The 23,433-nt window shown below is 36.5% G+C and overlaps 1 protein-coding gene across 3 annotated transcripts in view; it reads right to left on the bottom strand.

The window, feature by feature from the left end:
- STXBP5L (syntaxin binding protein 5L) overlaps positions 1-23,433 on the bottom strand; it is a 191,711-nt gene that overhangs the window by 119,228 nt on the left and 49,050 nt on the right. For all 3 annotated transcript variants that reach the window (XM_069021293.1, XM_069021288.1, XM_069021303.1), the window contains exons 3-4: positions 3,825-3,906; positions 1,736-1,836 (exon numbers count right to left, since the gene is read on the bottom strand). In XM_069021293.1, the coding sequence (XP_068877394.1) occupies positions 1,736-1,836; positions 3,825-3,906 (183 nt within the window). The remainder of the gene's footprint in view (positions 1-1,735; positions 1,837-3,824; positions 3,907-23,433) is intronic.

Here is a 23,433-nt window from a genome sequence, read left to right as displayed (position 1 = left end):
TTTAAATGGCAGCGATTGAACTAGTTACATAAAATATACATAAAAGAACTAACAGTATTTTTTTTACTCACTAGATTTTGATAAAAGGCAGTATAGTCAGCTATGCATTTGTTACAAATAACTACATTCTCAGATTAGGATCTTGCACCTCAGTTCAAAAACATCACTAGAGAAAATTTGTTTTGAGAAAAGTTTTCTAGTATTCTGAACAACTGCATTGCAAATATTTTGCCCAATGTTTCAGGGTGTCAGACAAGAAAGAATATTAGGTAAGTGGGATAACAAATGTTTTGCTCTTAGCAAAGCAACAAAAGTGTGTGAGTTTCTTTTAGCAGGAAATGCTGATAAAATATTGACCAAGATAATGGTTAATATCTCTGAAGAGAAGGCAGAGATGAACAGAGGCTGCATTCTTACAAGCAATGATTGGTTAGGCTGTATGTCAGATTGCTGGCTGGGAGAGTTCGACCAAGATGTAGTGGAATAACTTCTATGATATTTAGATTTATCAAAGACAAATTGTGAATAATGCACCTACCTGATGAGAATACCAAGATTCAAACATTTCACCACATGTAAAATGATAACTTATTGTTCAGAAGCAGCTAGAAATGCACACATAACTTTTCTTTTTTATTTTCCCTCACGCTGTCCCAAACCACTTGATACACTTTTGCTATGTTATACACTCTTTGGAATCAGGCTGTATATTTCCCAGATTATTATGCAGTACTTCCCACTACAAATCATGCACCTTGGTGACATTTTAGTGCAAATACGACTTGTATCTGGATAATAAACAACAAAGAAAAATGTATTTCCATAATAATTTTCAGATTTGCTGCAGCTAAAGACTTGATGAGTCTGTTTACTTCACAGCTCTGGTGAAGTACTGGGATCTTTCCCCATTGCACAAGCAAATATATAAATATCAAAAAAAGTTGCTGCACCTTAGTAAACACTGAACGTACATACTGAGAGAATGAAAGTATGAGTGAAATTCCCAATTAAAAAAAACTGCTGCATTTATGCACTGAATCTTGGTCTCCTGACTACTGCCCTGATTCCTTAATAGAAACTTGGAACTTTTTCTTAATATTAATTGAAGTGTAGCACTGAAGTTCTGTAACATCATATCAGGTTTTACTTGGGTGATTAAATACAGATTGAAGTGCTCAGGTCCTGTTTGAGTTTGAAAATTACAACCACTCATTTAATCTATTTTCAGTAGGGATTCCTACGATTAGGTACTGATAAAGTAAAATTTAGAAAAACACTCTGATTCACTTTACACTTACCAGAGTTTCCCAAATTCACAACTTATTTCTGCTAGACTTCCAGTATTTTGCAAAAATAAAGTAATTTCAAGGTAAAGAAAATAATTATTACCCTCATACAGCCAGTTGAAGTATTCTGTCTATTACCGAACAACAGATCACCCAAAAGTGAGTGCTTGTGTCCGGTCTGAAGAAAAAACATCCATATTACTGTTCACAGCAGTTCATGCAAATAGAAGTAAAATGAAGAACATTTTGGCAAAAGCAGACCAAATTTTTGTAGTTCTGAGAAAGCTGAAGAAAGAGAAAGTGAAGTTTTTGTTCCACAGAAACAAACCTCAAAGAAAAACAGTCAAGGCAAAACTATATCCACCTGTAGAAAGGCAAAATGTATTACAAGAAATCCAGGAAGTGTTATTTTTGTAATGAGATATCTATTTTGTGTCATATATTCTTACCTTTCTCTGTTAAATTTCAGAGAATGTAGAACAGCTGGTCGTTTCTGTCGGAGGTTCCACAAATGAAGTGCATCATCTGCACATGCACTGACCAAAGCACCCTAGAGCAGACACAAAGTACAGCAACACATTATTTTTCTGTCTTATTCTTATATGATCCTCACTGTTTATGATCTACCTGTAAAACTGACAGTTTATGAAAAATCCTTTTTTTCTTCTAGAACAAAAATACTCTACCATAAATAGTAGACAATTGAATGGATCTGGTAAATGTAAACATTTTAAATTAGTGCAAGATCAGCCAAAATTAAAATAAAACTCAAATTAAAGCTTTGTACCCACACAAGCCAACTCCCATGTCTCTCCACATAAGCAGAAAGACTGACAAAATGGAGAACAGACAATGCTCACTTTAAAAGGTGAGTGTTAAAGATATAACTGAAGGATAAAGGGATTACTGCATGCACAGGCATGTAAGTGACAGTGCCAAGCACAGCTTAGCAGTCGTATCAAGATAAGATGAAAATTCAAAACGGGAACTGTGAAAAGGAGATGCAGATAAGAAAGTAGGGACAGGTAGCAAGAGGAGAGGACCTAGGGAGAACTAAGAGATGTAGACAGAAGGACAGAGTCTTTATCACAGATCAGAAATACTCTTTAGACTGGTTCAGCTTCTGGTGTCCCAAAAACGGTCATCTTTCAAAGTCCAGGCCTGTATCTGACTGAGCAGTTTGGAGTGAACTTATTCTGCCTGCTTTTGACTTCCTTTCTTCTCACTGCAGAATACTGATGACATGTGAAAATTAACTGCAGAGTAAGCTCCCTACTGCTCCTGCAGTGGTTCACTACACTTACACCTCAGATCAGACCTAGCACAGATCTACCCCCTGTGTATCACAGAGAGGAACATATTGCCCAAACAGAAGGAAATGCTTTATACTGAAGAAGGGCAAGGATGTAACTGGAAAGATTACTTCATACAATCTATGACTGACTGATAAAACTTCTCTAATCCTAGCAACTGTTCTTTTCAACATTGACCTATGCAAATGAAATTTATGGAGGTGAGACTTCTCAAATACAGTGTAATCCATGCTTTAATTCTCATTTCCCAAAGAGTCAGAAAGACTGTCCACCACAGAAATCAAATTAATCCTATGTATTAGGGGGGTTGCTGGTCACCTAATGAAAAGAAAGGATACTGATTCAAACTTTGGCCTTCCTGTTCTCATTCCTGCATTTCTCTAAAGAATTTCACTGGACTGTTTCTAAAGTTTCAGTCCTCCGTCCGCAATGTCTGTGGTTCAGTTACTTTCTCCAAATAGATGTAGGAAAAAATTAAATATTTTTCAGGTTTGAAAAGACCCATAGAACTAAAACTCTTCCCCTGAGAAGTTCTAACATCTCCCCATTTAGAAAGAGGACTTGAAACTGTTAGAAGTGTTTCCTTACATCATGGGAGAAAATTAAATCAAAACTGAACTAAGATTTGGCCAATTTATAAGGTCCTAAAAAGAAAAAATCTGATTTGTATTCACCAGAAAGTCTTCTTGCCTATTCCCATCTTCAGCATCTTCTGCACAGAGCAAGCTATAATCTGGCAAGTGTTTCTTCATGTTGTCTAAACCTGATTTTGACAAACCATTTACAAAGATGGTTTGATTGATGATCCCTGCAATTGCTTTTCCTTGCTTCAAGTAATAGCATATCCCCAACTATTGAGTTTTCAGCCAATAATCATCAATATATTTTGGTAGAAAGATTGAGCTCATTTATTAATTTCTATTTGAACCAGGACTGTGCAGCATATTTAGTAACTTAATGGGTTTTACATCTACTTGCACACATTCATACATTGACTGCCTTTTGTTCGGTACTTTAAATTGATGTATAGGAAGGCAATACTCTTCCCTGAGTGCAGTCCCATAAATATCCCAGAAGGCTGTATGTTGAATGTCCTCTGGATGTACACTACTTACTTCTTGGCACAATTTGTCAATGGGAGAAGTTGTATCACCCAATTACAACAACATGAATTGACTTATTCAACTAACTTTACACAGAAGAATCTGAGTAAATATGTCCTTACCTCATTGATTAAGAACTGGAGCTGCAGAACTGCAGCACCACTTTCATGTTGGCAGTAGCAATCAACACCAGGCCTGCCCAGTCTGTTGCCATCAAAGTCAAGGATTCTAACATTCCTGTTATCACCAGAAGTAAAGAGGGAAAGAAAGAACTACCAATTAAACTCTAATTAACCTTTAATTAACCTCAATTCTTCTTGCTTTCTGTAAAACAAAAGAATTCATGCCGACTTTCCACCATTCTAATTAAAGCACCAACATCAGCAGCTTGAAACGTGCAATTGTGAGCGATCTGTTCTTGCCTGGTTTTTTTTCCTGTGAAACAACGTACATGAATTAACACATAAATCCCGCAGGATGCATCTTAAATTTATTTTTATACATTATTAGTTTATATAACACATGAATATACCAGATTTTTGTACTTATCAAGACCAGATATATAACGAATGTAGTTTTTATCTGTTCTCTTCAGGTCTTTTTCTGTGCATGCTAAATTGTCATCTCCCTAACTTAGAGAATGATGGCCTTTCCCATCTTAGTCAGAGACTTTAACAAGAAACTGTAGTTCCAGAAAATTACTGAAGATCAAAAGTAAAGCAAAAGGAGAAATATGAAATACATTATTAGTAACAACACACCATATTGTGTGAAACATATGAAACACCTTCACATGTTAAAAACATCAGGATTATGATCACAAACAAGATTTTACAACATAGAACCTTATCTACTTGCAATAGGCAATCATATTAGCATATTGTAAAGCCCTGAATAAAATAGCCAACTGTCCACTTATTTTACCTGCAGGTAAATGTTGGAATCTCTACTTCCCCTTTCACAGTGGAAAGATTTGCTGTAAACCATTCTAATATTAGCCTCTGGGAAGTATAATCCATAAATTAGCAAATTTGAGGTTCAGAAGGTCAAAGTATGAAGCAATTAGTTAAACAAGCAGCTTATTGAATACCACTGACCTTGAGAGACCTGAACTCTACTCTTGATTTTGCCAACCTGAACTCTACTCTTGATTTTGCCAACCGGTCTAGTGGGTAACCTTAGGGGAAAAAAAAGTATCTTTTCTTACCTGAGCCTTCATTTCTCTGTTTGTAAGCTGGAGACAGAGTTTTATAAAACTGGTATTTATAGATGAGAAGTTGTATATAAAACACCATAACTACACAGAACAGCAAGGGAGAGGAAAAAAGTAAGTAACTCCATTTGCTGCTTGTTCCCAAACTGTAGTCGTGGATACAATCATAACTGATAAAATAGTAAAAACCTGCAACTTTTAAACAACCTATTCAAAATGGACAATAAACGTGTTGTAGCCTAAGGCACTTTTTAAGGGTTGATGGCAACCCTCTAGGCCATTTCAAATGACTGCTCTGTGGCACTCTTTTTTAACATTTAACAATCACTTGTAACGTGAGAGAAAGTACCAAAACCAACTAAGCAAGTAACCAACCCACCTGGGATTTCTGGACAAGCTACCTGGAATTTTTAACAGATGAGTGCTTTCTTTTTAACCTGAGTTTAAGACTCAGTACAAATACATGGCACTACTTAACGACTGTCCTTAATGAAAATTACAGTTGCATTGCCCTGATTAAGCAGCTGTCACCCTTCAGCATCAGTATCGTGCTAAATCAGGTTTCTAGGAAACATCCTAACAAAGTAGATGATTTCACTCAGCATATCCCAAACAAACAAAGCACTCTCCAAAAAGTCACATTTATATGCATCAGTGTTCACCCTGAAAGACAAATTACTAAAATACTCACAAATTACTAAAATAAGAGAGAAATTGTGCTGTCTGCTTCATTCTGGCCAGTTGCCTCGAAGTGAGGACTGATGCTTAAATAGCAGCATTAGCACTGACTGCTGGTGGTTTTCAAACATTCTGGGAGCTGCAGTGAGGTCCTTCCAGCAGAAGGAGCTGAAGAGATATGATGACTTGGCACATGTTCTTGGCACTTGAGCCCATCTTCTGCAAATTCGATGTTTGCTGCCAAGCATGGAGAAGTACAACCTTACCTCATCAAATCTTTTCATAGCAGTGTATTCCAACAGGACATACAGCAGCAGAAGTACCTACAGTTCAGGCCTTGGACTGACTTTACTCTTTTTACTTCTGCCTTTTCATTAAATGATGACTCTGCTCTCAGGGAGCATGGAATATCTTTGAGGATATTAAAAGGGGGGACCAATGTATCTGAATATCTCAGAGTAGACACCATGGGTTTCAAGAATAAAAGCTAGACACTATCTTCTCTCTTATCAGTATGTTGGATCTCCCAAGGGCCTTCAAAGCCATGCCAGATTATCCTAATTTATATATAAACAGGAAAAAGATGAAAACTAAGTCTGGATGTCTTTTGGGATTTAGAATAAAACAAACAGAATTAGAATTATGTACATCAAGCAGTGAAAGTGTGATAGTAATAACATTCTAAAAGAAGAGTGTTCTTTCTGAAAACTACACTTAATCCTGGTTTTAAGATCTGTGAGAGTGAAACAGGATTTTTTGCTCTTCATTCACTTGTACACAATACTTTTTCACTGAATATTTCAACATCCTGATATTCCAAAGCTTATAATTACTTGGGGGAAAAAAACAGTTGCTAAGATGACTAATTTTAAGTACTTGGATTCATCTTCCAAGATGCAGACTTCCAAGACAGCATAATACATTAGTAACCAAGAACTTACACTCTCGTCCTGGAAATCAATGTTGCCAGGGAATGACTGCATTCATGATGAGAGGTGACAATGACCAAATCTTTTCATAGCATGATCCACTTTCGACAGTACCCCACAGTTTTTTATTCCATGACTCATTTTCACTATGTGATAAAGACATATCTGATGTGTCTCATTCTTCTCAGAGGTTAGTACTAATGGAATCCAAAGACTTTCAGGTCTTGGGTTTTCACTGAGAACCAAAAGTGCAGATACTTCAGAACTGGGCTCATGGAGTTGAGGCCACTGTTGCTTGCAGCAGGCATTTAATGTCTTAGGACCACAAGGGGATGAGGTACAACATGTTTTTCTTCATTAAGACAGTGATTCTTTAGTAGTGTGAGATCAAATCTTTTGGCAATAACAAGGACTGCATTCTGATTCATTCCTCTTTGCAAGGGCAAGGAAGTGAAGATACGGTGTCATAAAGAACCTCCTTCCAAGACATGCCAAGGCAGTTAGCAGATATCCTCTGTCAAGTAAAAACTCCTAAATTACATATGGCACCTTTTTCAAAACCAAAACTTTTCCATAGAAGAAAATAACACCAAGCTATGTAAATAAGCAGCAAATTTTTGAGTACTTAACTAACTTCTTCCATACCTAAAAGCAATCTATGTACTGAAATGAACATTAAAGCAAAGGGTTGTAATTATTAAGTGGAAACCATGGTCTCATATCTACTATTGTATTAAAATGGCACACACAGAAATGGGCAATCTCCATTTATAGCCTCTCCTTTGAAACATTTGGGAATTGTGGGGTGCTGCAAAAGTAGCATTGCTGCTCCGAGTCCTTGTCATCTGATCTGCACTGACTGGTACATGTTTGAGTAGGACTATACAGCACCCTAAGAGCAGATGCTTGTGGGCTGGTGTTACTCCATTACATAAACCAACCGCAAAACCGACTTAGGGTGTAACTCGAATATAGGACAGCTTTTTCTTGCAGAAGACTTATTCCACTGAATTGAGTGATTTATCAGTTAAAAAGGCACCAATGTATTTATCTAAATAATCAAGTACTAGAACGATCAAAGAATTCAACCACACCACTAACCAACCAAACCAACCAGGTTAGTCAGTTGTATCTGTGTCGCAGGGCGGATCTTGTCAAAAGATAACAATTATGGAAACAGCACCTTTAGCACCTAGATTTGCAGTTCTGAACATAGCTACTTTCAGTTCCTGGAATACATATTTTTACAGTTTCTTCATGGAGTTTCTCCAAGTCTCACATACATTAATTTTCTGTCTAAGGACAGTACATATTCTGGTACAAATAAATGCCACATTCCCAAGTCCTAAACAAATGCCTAAGTACAAAACTGGGGTTCAAACTGATTTTTTCTCTCTTTACATGAGATATTCTGTATTTTGATTTCTGAAGTGTACTGCTCCAATGTTTTGTTATCCTCACTGTTAAGAATGTCATGCTATATGTGGAATCAATACATTTAGCTTTAGTTTCAAGCCTTTGCACCACATGATGTCTTTTTATACTAAATTAAATAACTTTGTATTAGCAGAAACTTCCTGCTTTGAAAGCTGTATCTTATCCATCTTCTTCATAAATAAAAGCAAAATACTCTGAGCTCCTTTATTTCATGTCACCAGCAATTTTCTTAGCTTTGAATAGTTCCTGTGTGTTTTCATATATAGTCTAGGATGTGTGCTCAACTTCTTTCAAGTATCAAAACCATAGCTACACATCATCTTGGTAATGGTTTCTTTAATGCAATCTAAAAACATATATAGCATTTCATAATTTCTTATATTCAATACAGTTTTTAAATAAATGTGTGCACCACCTCTTTATTACAGTAACAAATTGGGAAATCATATTGGCTTTGGTTTTTGAGACTTCTCTACTACTCTTCAAAAATAAGCGCCCCCTACAAAGCTCCAACTGCTTGCAGCTGTGCTCACTGAATTCCTTACAAAGGACACTCAACCTATTCCAACCTTTATGGCCTTCTATTTGCTGCAGATTCACTGGGCACTGCTTCATTAAACAGTACCTTCGTGGGCTTTGTTTTGAACCTAGAATGATTCAGTTTTACAATGAGCTTCATTATGTCTTGCGTTCATTCAGCTGGTTAAATAAGTAGCTCATTTTTTTTTCTCTCCACTATGTAAAGATGAAATACTGATGCACTTGGCTGCTGTCTTAGGATGCTACACGTGAAATACTTTATAAATGCAAACCTTTTTGGCACCAATAAACATGAAATTTTGGTCTACCATGACCTTCATCATGTTTATTTTTCTTGACATAGATTTCTCTGTTCATGTGTACAAATTATGTAGGAGTTAATCTCAGGAACAGCTAAATATTCATTATGATCTATATTGGCTGAAAAATTTGCTTTTGGCAAGTCTTTGATTTCTTCCAGGTTAAAGCTTATAGATAGCTTGTATTTAATGGCAATCCTGTATACTAGAAGCTATTTTATTTCCCAAAGTATCTACTGATACCATAAGAATAAACAAAACTCATAGGGCTACATAGTTTCCTCTCTTCTGAATAAGACTGCCTTTCAAGGTCTTTGTGATTTCAAGAATTATCTGTTCCAATAACAGAATACAAATACAATCAACATGTGATTGAACTCAATCAACCCTAAACCTGAAGTAGTACATTGTGAAAAGCAGTTACTAAGAGGTACTGACTCTAGCAACATTTCACAAATAACACAAATAACAGAATGGCTTGGGTTGGAAGGGACCTTAAAGATTATTTAGTTCACATGTAGGTGAATAATATCATCTTCCATTTGTGGAATATCAATAATTTTAAATTTCCTCTTGCATATGCATATACACGCACACACACATATACAATGATTAAGAGAAACTACCTAGCTCTGAATTCACCTTCAAAAGAGAAGTCATTGTTATTAGTCTGTAAAAGCTCCACATTGCCAGGCAGCTACACTGAAAGATCTCTATTTTGAGGTGGTACTTCATGCAGTAGTAAAAAAACCAACATTAAAAGGTTGCATTTACAGTGGGCTTCCTCTTTTTTCCCAGGTAGTCATAAACCTCAGCAAGCTCACTGACACATACAGATAAAACCAAGAAAGGCAACAATGAATGAAAACTGGAATCTGTGGAAGTGACTGAAGAGTATAATTGATTATGTTCACATGGGCCAGTATTTCAGAGCCATTTACTGGTGTAGACACCAGTTCAGTCAAAGGCATGACAAATACAGGAATCGAAAAGGAACATATCTGTTTACAAACCCATCTGGTAAAAAGCTAGAGAGAGAATAAGCTGGGACAGAATAATACTCTTGCCCTAATGCATACTGCAGGTTATGGAAAACCAAACAATCACAAATGAGAGGGCTGTGTGTTCCAAAGCCAGAAAGTTACTTTCACATAACCAAGATCCTGAGCAACACCCTACAGAGATATAGATAAAAAAATTGATAACACCACAGCATTTTATCCAATTTACTGCCTTTTAAGAGGACTATGCAAATCATACCATTTGCTGCCCATCTGTTTGCAGTGGGCACAGATGGTAGTCTAACACACTCTGTCTTACCAACGAAACCAAGCAGGTAGCCTTAACTCAGCCATTTTGATTAGCTTTTTTTCTCAGCCTTCAGGCATTAATATTAAACACTGTATTTGCTCCATGCGGATCTGTACACCCAGAACACACATAACAGATGCAGGCTATCACATGTGCAGCCACTGATGACAAATGCATCCACCTACAATGGTTTCAGACTAAACCCAACTGCATTTAAAACTTTACTGCAAATGTTGTGTTAGTATTTGTTTTCCCTGCTTTTGGACACTCTGCCACTGAATTTGCTGGTAACAGATTTAGAGAAGGTTTAGGGAATTTTTGTTTGCACTCGTCAAGTAAAAATGAAAGACTATATAAACTCTACATAAGGTCAAAATAATATTTTTCATAGTTTTCTTTAACAGATTTTTTTCTAATGTTTGCTGAATTTTTAGCAATTAGTAACAGTGATTACAAGGTGCAGATTTTCTTCATAGTTGCCAGTTATGAAAAACAGCTGTTGACAACAGAGGATAAAATGAAAAGTGATCTCATAATCAGTCTTTTGTAAAAAGGTCAAAAGACGTCAAAGTAAATGTAACTAAAAATAAATATACATTTTCTCAAATATTAATTCCTCCCCTAGCTGCTATGGAAAAGTTCTACAAGTAACATAATACATTAAACTCGCATCCATATAGTGACAGAGTTTGAGATACACATTGTACTTTCTCTATTAAACAGAGATAGCACTTAGCCATTACTGGAAATCTTTAGAGCAAGACTTTGTTTTCCCAAATGCTACTTCCAGCCCCAACAACCAGACTAGGAGTAAGGTGATGAAGATCCTATGGCAAATTATGTAGTCTGTAGGAGATGAGAGCAAATGATTATTTAATGTTCCCTCTTACATGAAATTGTTCCACTGTTTTGGTTAGTATAGACGGGGAAAGAAAAATTTCATTGTTCAAAGGTGATAGAATAATTAACAGTTGTCGCAATTACTTCTGGCTAATTCTTCGTGCCAGGTACATCACAGCAATGAGTCCCACACAACTCTAGCTCTGTGTTTCATGAGCAATTACAGATTTTAAGACTAACACTGCCTTGCACACTGTTGTGTTACTCCAAAGGCAAAGCAGAAGCAATCAGGAGCACATATATGACTGTTTTTCATGGCAAATTTTGTGCTCTGTCCTGCAACAAGAATGTCCTAGATTTTACTCTTCTCAAGTGCTAAGACTCTGCCAAAACTGCTTTGTTTAGTCTTATCAACCAATCAACACTGAACTGAAGCAGTGAAAAGTTTCTACTGAAAAAGTGAGAGAATTCTCTACTTCACTGAAAAATTATGAGCATCTTTACAAGGCATTTAGAAAAGTCCTTTAAACACAAAATAAATGCTTTCTATAACTAACTTCTTTTCTCTCAAAGCTAAATTCACAATTACCTGCTGAAACAACAAGAAAATAATCCCAGAATTAATTTTGAGAAATTTAGTCCCTGAAAATCTTCAGGCTACTAGCTAGCAAAACAGTTAATAGGTTGTGAAATTGAGGTGATTGTCCAAGATGATTAGCAGAGCTTGTATACTGATTGACAGATTTCTTGTCTGAACTCAGCTTTACAAATAAAATTAAATAATTATTCTGTTAAATTTTCTAATTATCCTGGAATAAGCAGCAAGATATACTGTGCAAATACAAGCCCGAGGCTCTAAAGTAAAAGTGGATGGTTTGATGACGCAGCTTTTTGTCTTATTCAGTAACATGTCAGAAAATTTCCATGCATAACATCACAGAACACTTTCATTTAACTGAGAGATCTAAGTATACTTAGAAAGATATTATGCAAGGGCACTTTGGCCAGAAAAAATTGCACCAATACACAGGTACTAATGCATTGGGAAAGAAAGCACCTGATCTTGACTCAGGCTTTGCAAGGGGTAAGTGGTTTAGAGATTCGTTTGCTTGATTGTTTGAACATTTCCATTGTTCCAAGGAATGTGCCCTATAACATCAATATGCCAAAAGAAATAATTTAATTTCAGTGTTCATCCAACCACAAGATATTACAGATGCTGAGGTCATACACCATGTTCTTTTTAGGCAGAGCAGTGCTGCCTAAAATATTAAATAATTCCATTACTCCACAGGAAACTGCTTGCAGCTTGTTAGTCAGCTGATGAGCAATTCTTCAAATTCATCCACTGCTTCAGCTCTATTATCATCTGTTTAGTACTGGATGATTCCAGGAGGTCTCTGGTACAACACAGAAAATACTTCACATTCAAAAACTTATTAAAAGGAAGTTCAATATGTTAAACTAGGCAGTAATTTCATTCCTGCCCCAGAAAAGCAGACAAATGACATTTCTATAAATTTCAGTTAAGCTATATTAATATTCAGCTCTTTTGCCAGTCAGTATATTTATTTTTGACTCTTAATGAAGAAAGATGTTAATCTAGAATTTCATTTGTTAAGCAAGAATGGTCGTGTACAGCACACAGGAACACGTGTTATCAATAAAAGCCAAAACTGACAATGAAGCTATTCAAAACTGAATTACTAAAATTAGAAAAATGTAATAATTTAATTGAAGTAAATTTAATTTAGCATTTAACAAAATTTCAATGAATCATCTGGCAAGTTTTATTCTTAGGTTTAGATCCATATAATTGACACTATAAATATGCCTATGTTGAAAGGCATTTTAAATATCAGTCAACCTTAAATAGTTTTATTTTCTATTATCATAAAACTCATGTCTTTTGCCTTTTTTAAGAAAAGATTTCAGCAACTAATTACATGGAAGAGACCCTTCTTTTTTCTAGACCAAGATACAGGTTAAATGGTATCTACATTTATCACTTTTATAACCCTCCTGAGCCACATAGTTATTCCATCTGATTTTGAAATAAAGTACAATATAGACCACAGTTAATCAGCCCTTCCATTCAATATACATCAAATAGGTAACCAGCAGCTGGCTAAAATGTATTTCAGGAAGTCTTTTTGGTGTAAATGAGTATGAACTACCATTTTGCCACTTTAAATAAACATATGTAGATTGTGTCATACAAACTATGTTCATGTTTGGTGTCAGCTGTAAGAAGCATTTATGTTTTATTTGAATTAAAATTTATAATCAAATTAGTTAGCATGGATTAAAACATGAGTAAAGGTTTGAAAGCTTAGTTAGGGAATACTGAATAAGTTCCAAAGAGCATTTGCATTTTAAGAAAAGACTGACTACTTCTGGGAATAAAATAGGACATACCACAAATCTCCCATGACCCCAGTCTTTCCATGCCAATTACTGAAAATCTGCATGTTTCAGTGAAGCAGGACACTGTTTCAGAACTTAACATACTAATACAGCATTATTTCAGAATAACCCAATTCTTTTTGGACAAGAATCAAGACGGATCAAAACTACTTCTACATTTCCTTGGCAATTCTAATTAAAAAGACTGAGAGCTCTGCCTTCCTTTGAGGGATTATTCTTTGCAGATTTGGAGAGAACTGAAGCACTGCCACAGCTGAAGTACATCTGGCTCTCCCAGGTAACTGACAGCATGATGGTACTGCTGGGGATGGTAGCTCCCAAAAATCCAAAACCCTCTCTATGGAGTGAGTAGACCTGGCAGAGACTGTGGAGGCTGGATGGTTATCAGTTCAGCCCTGTTTTGCCATTGTCATCATCTCTGGCAAGTTCTGCTGGGTTTGTTATCTCACGTCAGGAAGCAGGCCTGCAGTAACAGCTGCAGATCCAGCCTAGCACGATAGGACACACCACCAGGGCCCTGCTCTCTACTCAAGACAATGAGAAAAATGCCTTAAGCTCAATCTAATTTGTGTTTCTGCAGTGTGATGTGAGGCAGGAAGCCTGCAGGGAAACAAACTGGGCAGAGGAAGCAAGATACAGTGTAGGCCATCCTTTCTGCCTACTGGAGAAGTCCCCATTATAATTTTAATTATTAACTTAGGTTTCATCTAGGGAGAGATAGCTCTTGCAGAGCAATCTATCATACATGTAGCATGAGCAAAAGAGAGGAGAAACCTGGAGCAAAAGAGGGAGAAATTCAGCTTCCCAGTATGCACACACATCAATTGCATGAGCTTCTCCCCACATTCATTTTCAGCAGTTGGAGATACTACTCATGTGGCCATATTGAAGTTTAAGTATATAAACTATAGGTGGGATAAGAAAGGAGACCACCAATTAGTTAAAGCCTTTGACTTTCACTAATGTGAAGGTCAAAACAGAAATCTTTGCAAAGCTAAACATGGAGGTGTAGTTAGCTTTCATTTTGTTAAACCCGAACAAACATTACTGACTATTCAGTAACATAAAAGCTTTATCTATTCTTTTCCATCCCACAAACAATAATTGCAAAAATCACATTTCAGTAATCCTATATTGTCTGCAAGACTTGAACTATAAAGATCACCACTGCATGCTCACTATTCCTGCACCTCTATATTCCTGATTTGCCTTTTTACTAGCAGATTTACTAATCTAAATGGGGGGGAAGAAAAGAAGTTTTCATTTTCCAAGCATTGTTCTTCCAAGTTCAGCATAAAACTATCACCTAGATTAATTTTAAGATAGATAAAAGAATATACATACAAAAGGTTGATATGGAGCAATTGGGAAGAGAGTTTTTAATCTGTTTGACTTCAGTGCACATAAACATCACATTGCTTGGGATGTCTGTCTAGGAAAACTCTAGGGTGATTCTGAATTTGGAAACTGGACTGCCCATTTTTGGTTGTTGTGTATTTCCTTATGGCTTAATTTACCAAAACGAGACGGAGTTTTCAATACTTGAAGCTCAAGAGTCTATCAACTTTCCAAACAAATACATATTTATTAAGGGATGCTTTGTGTGACCACAATTTATTTGCTAAATCAGCCCAAAAAAATCAGACTGGAAAAGACAAATGCCTGCACACACACAAACATACTGGGATGGAGAGAAATGTTTAAAAGGGGAAAATATGAAGATAACAAGGAAAGAAAGATGTAATTGATTAGTGCTTGCAAGAGGCAGAAAAATGAGATCACTCCTACCAGAAAGCCACTGAATCAGCATAGAAAAATCTGAACTTTGTCAGGCAAGAGGTATTTAAAAATTAGGGAATGGCAGAGAAACAAAGTTTACTTTCTGACACTCTCCAGACAAAGCGAGTGGGAGCAGAGACACCAAAAAACCCGAAACAACCCCCCCCCAGTTTTCTCCAACAGGGACTTCTGATGCTGTAATTTTAATACTTTGGAAGGATTCAGAATTTTCAAAGAGTAGGTAAACAGGTTTAGAATTTAGGTTTGCCCAAGGAAATGCCAGTATCTGTATAGATAAAGCAGGAGCTGTACAAGGTCTTCTGAGAATACTGATTTATTAGAACAAACATTGACAAGATATACTCACAGCTACTGACAGTGCTTGGAGGCTTTCTTGTCCAAATTTGCTGATGGATTTATCTTAAATATGAGATATACTCACATCCTAATATGTGATAAAAATGTAAGGCCATAGCTTGGGTAAAGTTACACAGTTTACATGTTTTACACCTTAACACTAATTTGTAATTTGAAAACTGAACTGATTAGTAAGTAAACGGAAAAAGAAGAAATGCCTGTGAAAGGGATCATGTCAAACTGACCATGTTTAAAGGCAAGTATTTATTCTTGCTGAGCGTCCCAGCTCCTCTGTGCCAAAGACAGACATCAGAACTTGAAACTGACAGGTAGCTACACCTACTTTCCTGCAACTTAAGCTATCATTATGTAGAACATTGCATTGAGTATCTATACACATTTTTCCACAAGAATATAAAAACCTCACTAAATGTCTTCTGCTGTTGCAGCCCACAGTGAAGCTTTCTTTTCAGGTTCAGCTTTGCCAATGAGTTCAGCTCTATACACATAAAAGAGGTTAATTCCTAAACTGACCTCTGCTGCTATCCAACTTACTGTCCCATTTTTCTTGTGGCTTACTTTCAGTTTTGCCTGGTTTAAAGCAATCACTTTTGAGAGAGAGCTCTAGCTCTACCTGATCTACAAACATTTCCCATACTGATCTTGCCAAGAGTAAGAGAACTGCAAATTCACCACTCCAAAGCTTTTTCAGGGACTAAGACCTGCACTTTCCTGACTACTAAGATGGCATTGGTTGCTCAATGCAACTTCTATGGTCCCATGACAAAATTACGATTTTTTGTTGTTTTTTTTTTAATTAAGCAATTTTAAATCCAAATCACACAGGCGTTTGTTTCACACAGCCTATTCTAATATCTAGCATCCATATTCATTGCACACCAATGATCTGTCAGATTTATTATTAATGGTACTGTAAAATGATAGCGATAGTGTCACATTTTAAGTGGTCCCTCTGACATGAAAAAAGAATAGATTCAATAATATTTATCACAAAGCAATTAAAGTACCTAAATGCTTTATCTACCCAATAACTCAACTACATACTATGGATTTCACACATTTTTGTTTTAAAAATCAGTAACACATCAAAGTCAATACAAAAAGACAATAAAAAAGGCTGTGTCCCAGCTTAAGGAAGATTAATTGACAATCCCACAGCATATTAAAATCAGGGGTTACAAGTCAAAATATTCTTTTCCTTTAATACCTCTTGACAGTAAATACTTGTAATTGTCTTACATTTATTTTGTGTTACTTCTCTGCAATGAGGGTAGATACACTCTATCTGCTGCTCCGACTAATGCAGTGATTTGATTTCATCTGGAAAGTACAAGCATCTCTGTTCACTGAATATACACATTACACATTATTTCCCTGATATATTTGTTGACCCAGAAATAAAATGTGATAAGAAATGTATTTACGATGCTAAATTTTGCATTTCCTCTATTCTGGCAACTCTGCCCCATTATTACCAAACTCTATGGTGTCTGAAAGAGCAAAATAGCTTTTTTTGATCCTCAGAGATTCAGGGGAAAGGGGGTTTTTTGTTGTTGCTATTTTTTGTGGGTTTGGGAAGAGATTGTTTTTAAATAATACAAGTAATACCCTAAATTTCTTTGAGCTTCAAGACATTCATACTTGTGGATGACCAGTGCATTATGCATCCCGCTTTACCTAACAGAATCCAGACCAATGACAACAGCTTTAATCCACTGTATTCCAGTGTTTTTGCAACCCTGTTTCCTGTAACAAACATTATCTTTGGATACAGAATACTCAGATTCTGGCCATATTTGTTCCGCAATGATATCCCCAGGAATACTGTTCTCTAGCACAATGCAAATGCCACAGCTGGACCCTGGTTTCACTGCTCTGCAGCCAGCTGAAAGACAAGAAATTCTTCAAATGGAAGAAATGGTGAAGAGCAAAGTGATTGCAATAGTTTACTTAGCAAAGGCCTGGTAGAAATGCAGGTGAAAAATCATAAATCAGGGCAGCTCCTTCTTTGTTTTAAGCCTTGTTTGAGTCAAATACCACAAATTCCAAGCTCTGCACTAAGGCACTTTGCATATCAAAGTGTCCTGCATTAATTTAAGTATGTTTTGACATCTTTGCATGACAGATTATGAAACCTGAACCAGATTCATTCTTAATTTTCCAAGACTCTCTCACTTCTTCTGGTGGTGAATCTATTTCAGATCACCGTGCAGCATATTGTGGTATCTTAAAGCTACAACTAGTCAATTATTGATTGTCCAGCCAAAGCTACTATAATATCCCTTCAGAATTAGCTTTCTTCTATTACCAGCTCCAATTTTACAAATATGCCAGAATTGCTGAATTAGCATTAAAACAAACCTTAAGAATAAAAAAACCCAGTAGACAAAATACTATTTAAAAAGATTCCTCTGTCTGAAACTAAATTTTTAGAACTAGAATTCTCTGATAGTTAATAAAAAAAACCCCGAATTTTCTTAGTTGTTGGAGCATGAAAATGTCTAGTCCAACCTCTTGTGTTATCTCAATAAATCCAATACTATTTAATAAAAGCCTGTCTTCCAGAAAGGCAATAAAGTTTAAGATTTCAAGAAATGAAGACCCTATGAATTTCCTTTGTAATTAATTTCAAGGACTAAGAGCACATATTGCTGAAAATATTAAGGCAATTTGTCAGACTTTAATTTCAAGCCACTAATATATTTCTCTGTTACTCTAGAAAATCTTTTCAGTAGGCATTTTACTCCTGTGAAAGGACACATAGAAAGCAGTTAAACCATCATTCTTTCTCCTTTCTAATAAACAAAGACTGAGATCCTGAAGTCTCTCATTATAACATACTTCTTCCAGCCAACTAATTTTTGCTTCTCTCCTATAAATCTATCAAGATTTCTATAGTTGTCTTTTACATTCACAAAAACAAAAAGACAAGACAAGCAAAAAAGAGAGAAAACAGTGAAAGATTCCTTAGTAAGTACTGCATTCTGGTTATACAGCCCTTATCTAGATTTCACACACTGGTAATTTATATCTCCACTACAGAATAACTCAACCACCAGTGCAGAATTAAACTAGTAATGTAGCAGTCAGCTGTTAAACTTCAGTACCATTAACACACACTCCTGTTGGTAAGGCAATTAACCAATTCTCTGAATAATAACCCTCACATTAAGGTACAGAATCATAAATAGAGGAGCATAACATGTAGTCACCTCTCCAGAAAAGGAGACATGCATACTGATTCTTCATGGCTGATAATTTCATTAATTTTATCTTGATCTAAACTGCTACCTGCTTCATGAGAAGACACCTTGTCCCTGAAGATGAAGCAGCTTACTGGTCTCCCAGATATTAACATCATTAAGTCCTGGGGCAGTGAATGTGCCTCAGATTGGAAAAAGTAAATACAAACTCTTCCTCTTTGCATCTTCTTTCCTGGTAAAGATCAGACTGAGCCATGGAGTCATATGGCAGTCGTATGGAAGTCTAGCTGATGCTACTCACAAAAGCAATGGAGCTTCTGGGATGATGTGGGCTGCCACCTACAACCAGCCTTATGTGCTTCCTAACTAGGAAGGCTGCCAGAACAACAATGATCTGTAGCCAGTTGGTATGATCAAGGTCTTTGTTATTGTGCAGCAGGGAGAGAGAGACTGACAGATAAAATTTTAGGACATTTTGGGGACAAAAATCTGTCCAAGCAATGGATTTTTCAATGTTAATTATTTTTCTGTCTCTTCCACCTCTCCCCAGTCCTGGCTTCTAAAACAACATGTTAAACATTGCTATGAAGTCAAGCACCAAGAAGAAGTTGAGGAATGTTTTCCTCAGCTCGAATAGAACCTCTTATTTTGAGGATTAAACTGTATGGAGATCAAGAATGTGATTGTAGTTTAGAAGTTCCCTTATTTTTCCTGGTTACTGACAACTAAATCAATTTAATGCACAATTATTATTGTATCATTAGAAAATGACATACTTCTTTTTTTTTTTCAAAGAAAGCACCTAAAAATTTATAAAATAAATGTTTTGCTATACACTAAAAAAAATAAATATCTCCCAAGCACAACAGTGTAATTTTTCAAGAAGTGAGGCATTAGTTACCATCAGCAACTGTGACTGATTTTTCATGAGATATGGAGTTCTCACCTAGTGCTGCTAATTTCCTGGCTCTCACTAAAAATTTAAGATAACATATAAAATAACAGAGAAATAATTTACTGGGCTTGAGACAAAATGCTATTTATTCTCTAACTATATAAACTGCATTAAAAAAATTTAAAAGGAGGAAAGTTTCAGGTGGACAAAAAACCACACAGACCATGTCAGGTAGGCAAAAGCATACAAGATTGCCTAATATTTTTTTGTAATCCCAATTATCATCACCTCTCATACAGCATGAAAGCGTATCTGTATTCTGCAGGTTAATGTCATTTGGTTTTTGACCAGAACAAATACAGAAGTCAGAAGAGAATGAAAAACATTTTTCATAGCATACATTCCACTTGGTTGTTGTGTTTATTTTCTAAGCAGAAAAGACCATGGTAATCAGGAAAGATCCCTTTTTCAGACTATAACATTCTTAACCCAATAACTAGTCCTTTTCATACTTATGACAAAGTACATTTGAAATGACACAGGTTGGAAAGCTTGCCACCTCACACTTAAATTAGTTTCCCAAACTCTGATGTCTGATACAGAATCTGATCCAGAATCTGTTTCAGGTGTGCATAATAAAAAGGTCACTGAAGCAAAAATTGACACAATCTGTGAAGACTCTGCTTGGTGACAAATACTGTGAGACTAATTTGTTTAAAAGCCTGAAACTGTAGGAAACTCAGGACAAGCCTGCAGAGAACTCTGTAATCATAAAAGATAAGGAAGAGCAGGAGTTCTTCCAATCCTTCAGGCCATGTTTACCTAATGCAAGAAGGTAAGGGAGTAGAAGGAGGTGGCCACTGCGTAGGAAGAGAAGATCTATTGCATTATGCAAAGCTACCCTAAGACAGCAGTAAAGAAAGGCTTACATTTGTGGAAAGCACAAAGCACTGCTTCAGACATTTCCCCAGAGTGGAGGGAGAGAACAAGACACAGCCTTGACTGCGTGCTTCCTGCACATTTCCATCCTGATCACAGGAGAAACACTGTCCCTTGGCCCTGCCACGATCACACATCATAGAAGAACCACCTCCTCCTTTTTCCCAGGGGCTCAGGATCACTGACATAAGCTCTTGTCAGGGCAGAAACCAAAACACGGGGAAAAGATAAAGACTCAGACCCATTGGGAGTGAGGTAGCTCCAAAACCGAGTTACCAAGAAGAGACCTCCACACTGTACACCTGCAGAGTGGCACATCACCCCTGTATGGCTCCTCTTTGGCACCTACAAAAGGTCTCATTTTTGTCTTCCACCAGAGCCACCTGTACTCCAAGCTCCCAGGAGTGTTGTTTTCCACTCTTTACTCGTCCCCTCTCTACAGCTGGAAACTTCCCACAGCTGAGAGGATTTGACAGCAAACCAGGGGTATCACCTTTGCCCTAGAGATGCAGCCAGCCAGCAAAGAGTGTAGATGGAGCCACCATAAGGCAAATGGAAGACCTCTCTTTCAACTGTCCAAGATAATTCATAATTCTTGTCATTTGGCATCTGGAAAAATCTTGGGGAAGCACATGGGATATTTTTTGTATTTTCAGTTATGTCATACAATAAGTCTTTCCAACAGTCCTTTCTGTTGTCACATGATGTTTTTATAGTATAGTACTATTCCCATGATAAATAAGCTATTTTTAAAAATGTACAGATATATACCAATTTATTATTTTCCTTGGCTTTACAAAAAGCGATGAAGTAAAGCTCTGCAGACAGCTTGATATAATTACATCAGTACAATATCTGGCATGCAAAAATATGCTTAAAAGCATGCTATACATAATTAATATACGATTTTGATATATTTATTTCATAGACTCAGAAAGACTCAGTTTGACTCAATACTCTTATCCTCAAAGAGCACCTTAGATACTCATTTTCTAAGAACTAGGATTATTTTTTTTTTAACCTCCATGTTTTGAGGGTTTTTTTCCAACTGGCTGAATTTTTTACAGAAAATTATCTTCCATTCTTCACAGATTATATATCTAGAGGTAAACCAAGAGACTTCATCAAATTCTACAGATAACTATTTATTTTGAATTGTCCTTACATACATAAAGCTTTCAATCTATCAAACCATCTGTCTTACGCAATATGCAGAACACTATTGGTCATTACAGCTTTTATACATCTATACCTATACATATATATCTTATCTACACACACACATATGAATACAATACATATGTATAAAGAAAATACAAACATACACTTATGTGTATATACCAAATATGTATGTTAGAAACACCAGTTTTCAGTGACAACAAGTTTTGTGGCCAGATTCCTATGAAAGGCTTATTCCCTTTGAGGTATGTGTGAGGTACCAAAATCATACGAAAATTATGCATAATATGCTACATACGAAAATGATGCATAATACGCTACATAAAGAAGGTAGTAAAACCAGCAATATTTTGAAAATTCAAGACGACTTTAATAAAAGATATGTAAATCTATAAAAGAAAAACATAGTGATTGCTTATCACTGCATAACAGCTGTGATCTTTTACAGTTCTGTCTACAGTAATAATTTATAAGTTAATTAGATGTAAACTTTAAATGGCTGCTGCTATTGCTATTTGTACTTTAAAATGTGGAATATCTTGTAATTTATATAATCAGAAAATATTAATGTGGTTCTGTAACTGAACAAATACTACCTATTAAAATAGAGAAGGCGGCAATTTATCTTTCACTGGTGTCTTGGGGTGACCTTATGATGTGTATCCCATATCGCTGCCTATGCCCAGAAATTAATTTTTGTGCCTTTCTATGCCTCTAAACTGAGCCTGAGAGGGGGAAGGAAAAAACTGAGCAAACTTTCTCAAAGCAGTTTGCAGCTTGTTCAAGGTCACATAAAGATAGCAGGTTTTTTTTTCCCCAGCTGCGGCAGGGGAGCGAGGGAGCACCCAGCTTGCGGCTTTCCAGTCAGCTTTTGGCCAGTTTTTCCAGTTTCTTGTTCTCTGGAGAGAGACTGAGAGTTGAACTTTTCCTTCTCTGGAATTTCGGGTTTTCTCCCTTTTCTACTGGACTGCTTGATTGCTGTAACAACACAGCACATCGGGAGGACTTTCCACCGGGCACAGAGGGCCTGGCCCTGGACCAAGCCCCAGCTCCGAGGAGACCAAGGGGAGGACTCTAATGCTTTCCCAGGTTTTTTCTCCACAGTGAAAGATTTTACCATTTAACATTATTTTCCTTTCCCGTGTGTTTGTTAAATAAATAGTTTTATCTTCTTCACTTTCCTTCGAGGAAAATTTATTTTTTCCCGAACCTGGTGGGGGAGGGGTGGTTGTGCCTTCTCTCAGAGGATATATTTCTAAATTTGGCCAAACCGGAACAACTAGCAACTGCTAATTCCCCTTTATTTCAGTTTTGGTAAAATAGTTCACTGTGCTTATTTCTCAAGAATAAAAAAAGGTAACTAAACAAGCTATTCTTACACTGTGTGAAAACTTCCATGGATTCCTAAAAGGGAAGTGGAAGTAATGCAGGAGAGAGAAGAGGAAAACAAGAGCCATTTGCACTCCATAGAGCAAAGTAATGTAACACACTGAGAAGCTACAGAAAATAGTCTAGTTTCACTTTAGGCCTGGCCTCCCTAAAAACATGAGCCTCACTAACTATGACAATGTCAAGCTGTAGCATCTTTCTGCAGCTCTAGGCTGAAGTCTGAGGGAATACTGCTGATCATGATCCTTTCCTAACCCAGATCGAAAAGTCATGTACTAATGTTTGTGAGGGGGTT

The sequence above is a fragment of the Aphelocoma coerulescens genome, chromosome 1 (genome assembly GCF_041296385.1).
Source record: "Aphelocoma coerulescens isolate FSJ_1873_10779 chromosome 1, UR_Acoe_1.0, whole genome shotgun sequence".
NCBI classification, from domain to species: domain Eukaryota; kingdom Metazoa; phylum Chordata; class Aves; order Passeriformes; family Corvidae; genus Aphelocoma; species Aphelocoma coerulescens.
This window is presented reverse-complemented; position numbering and strand designations above follow the sequence as displayed.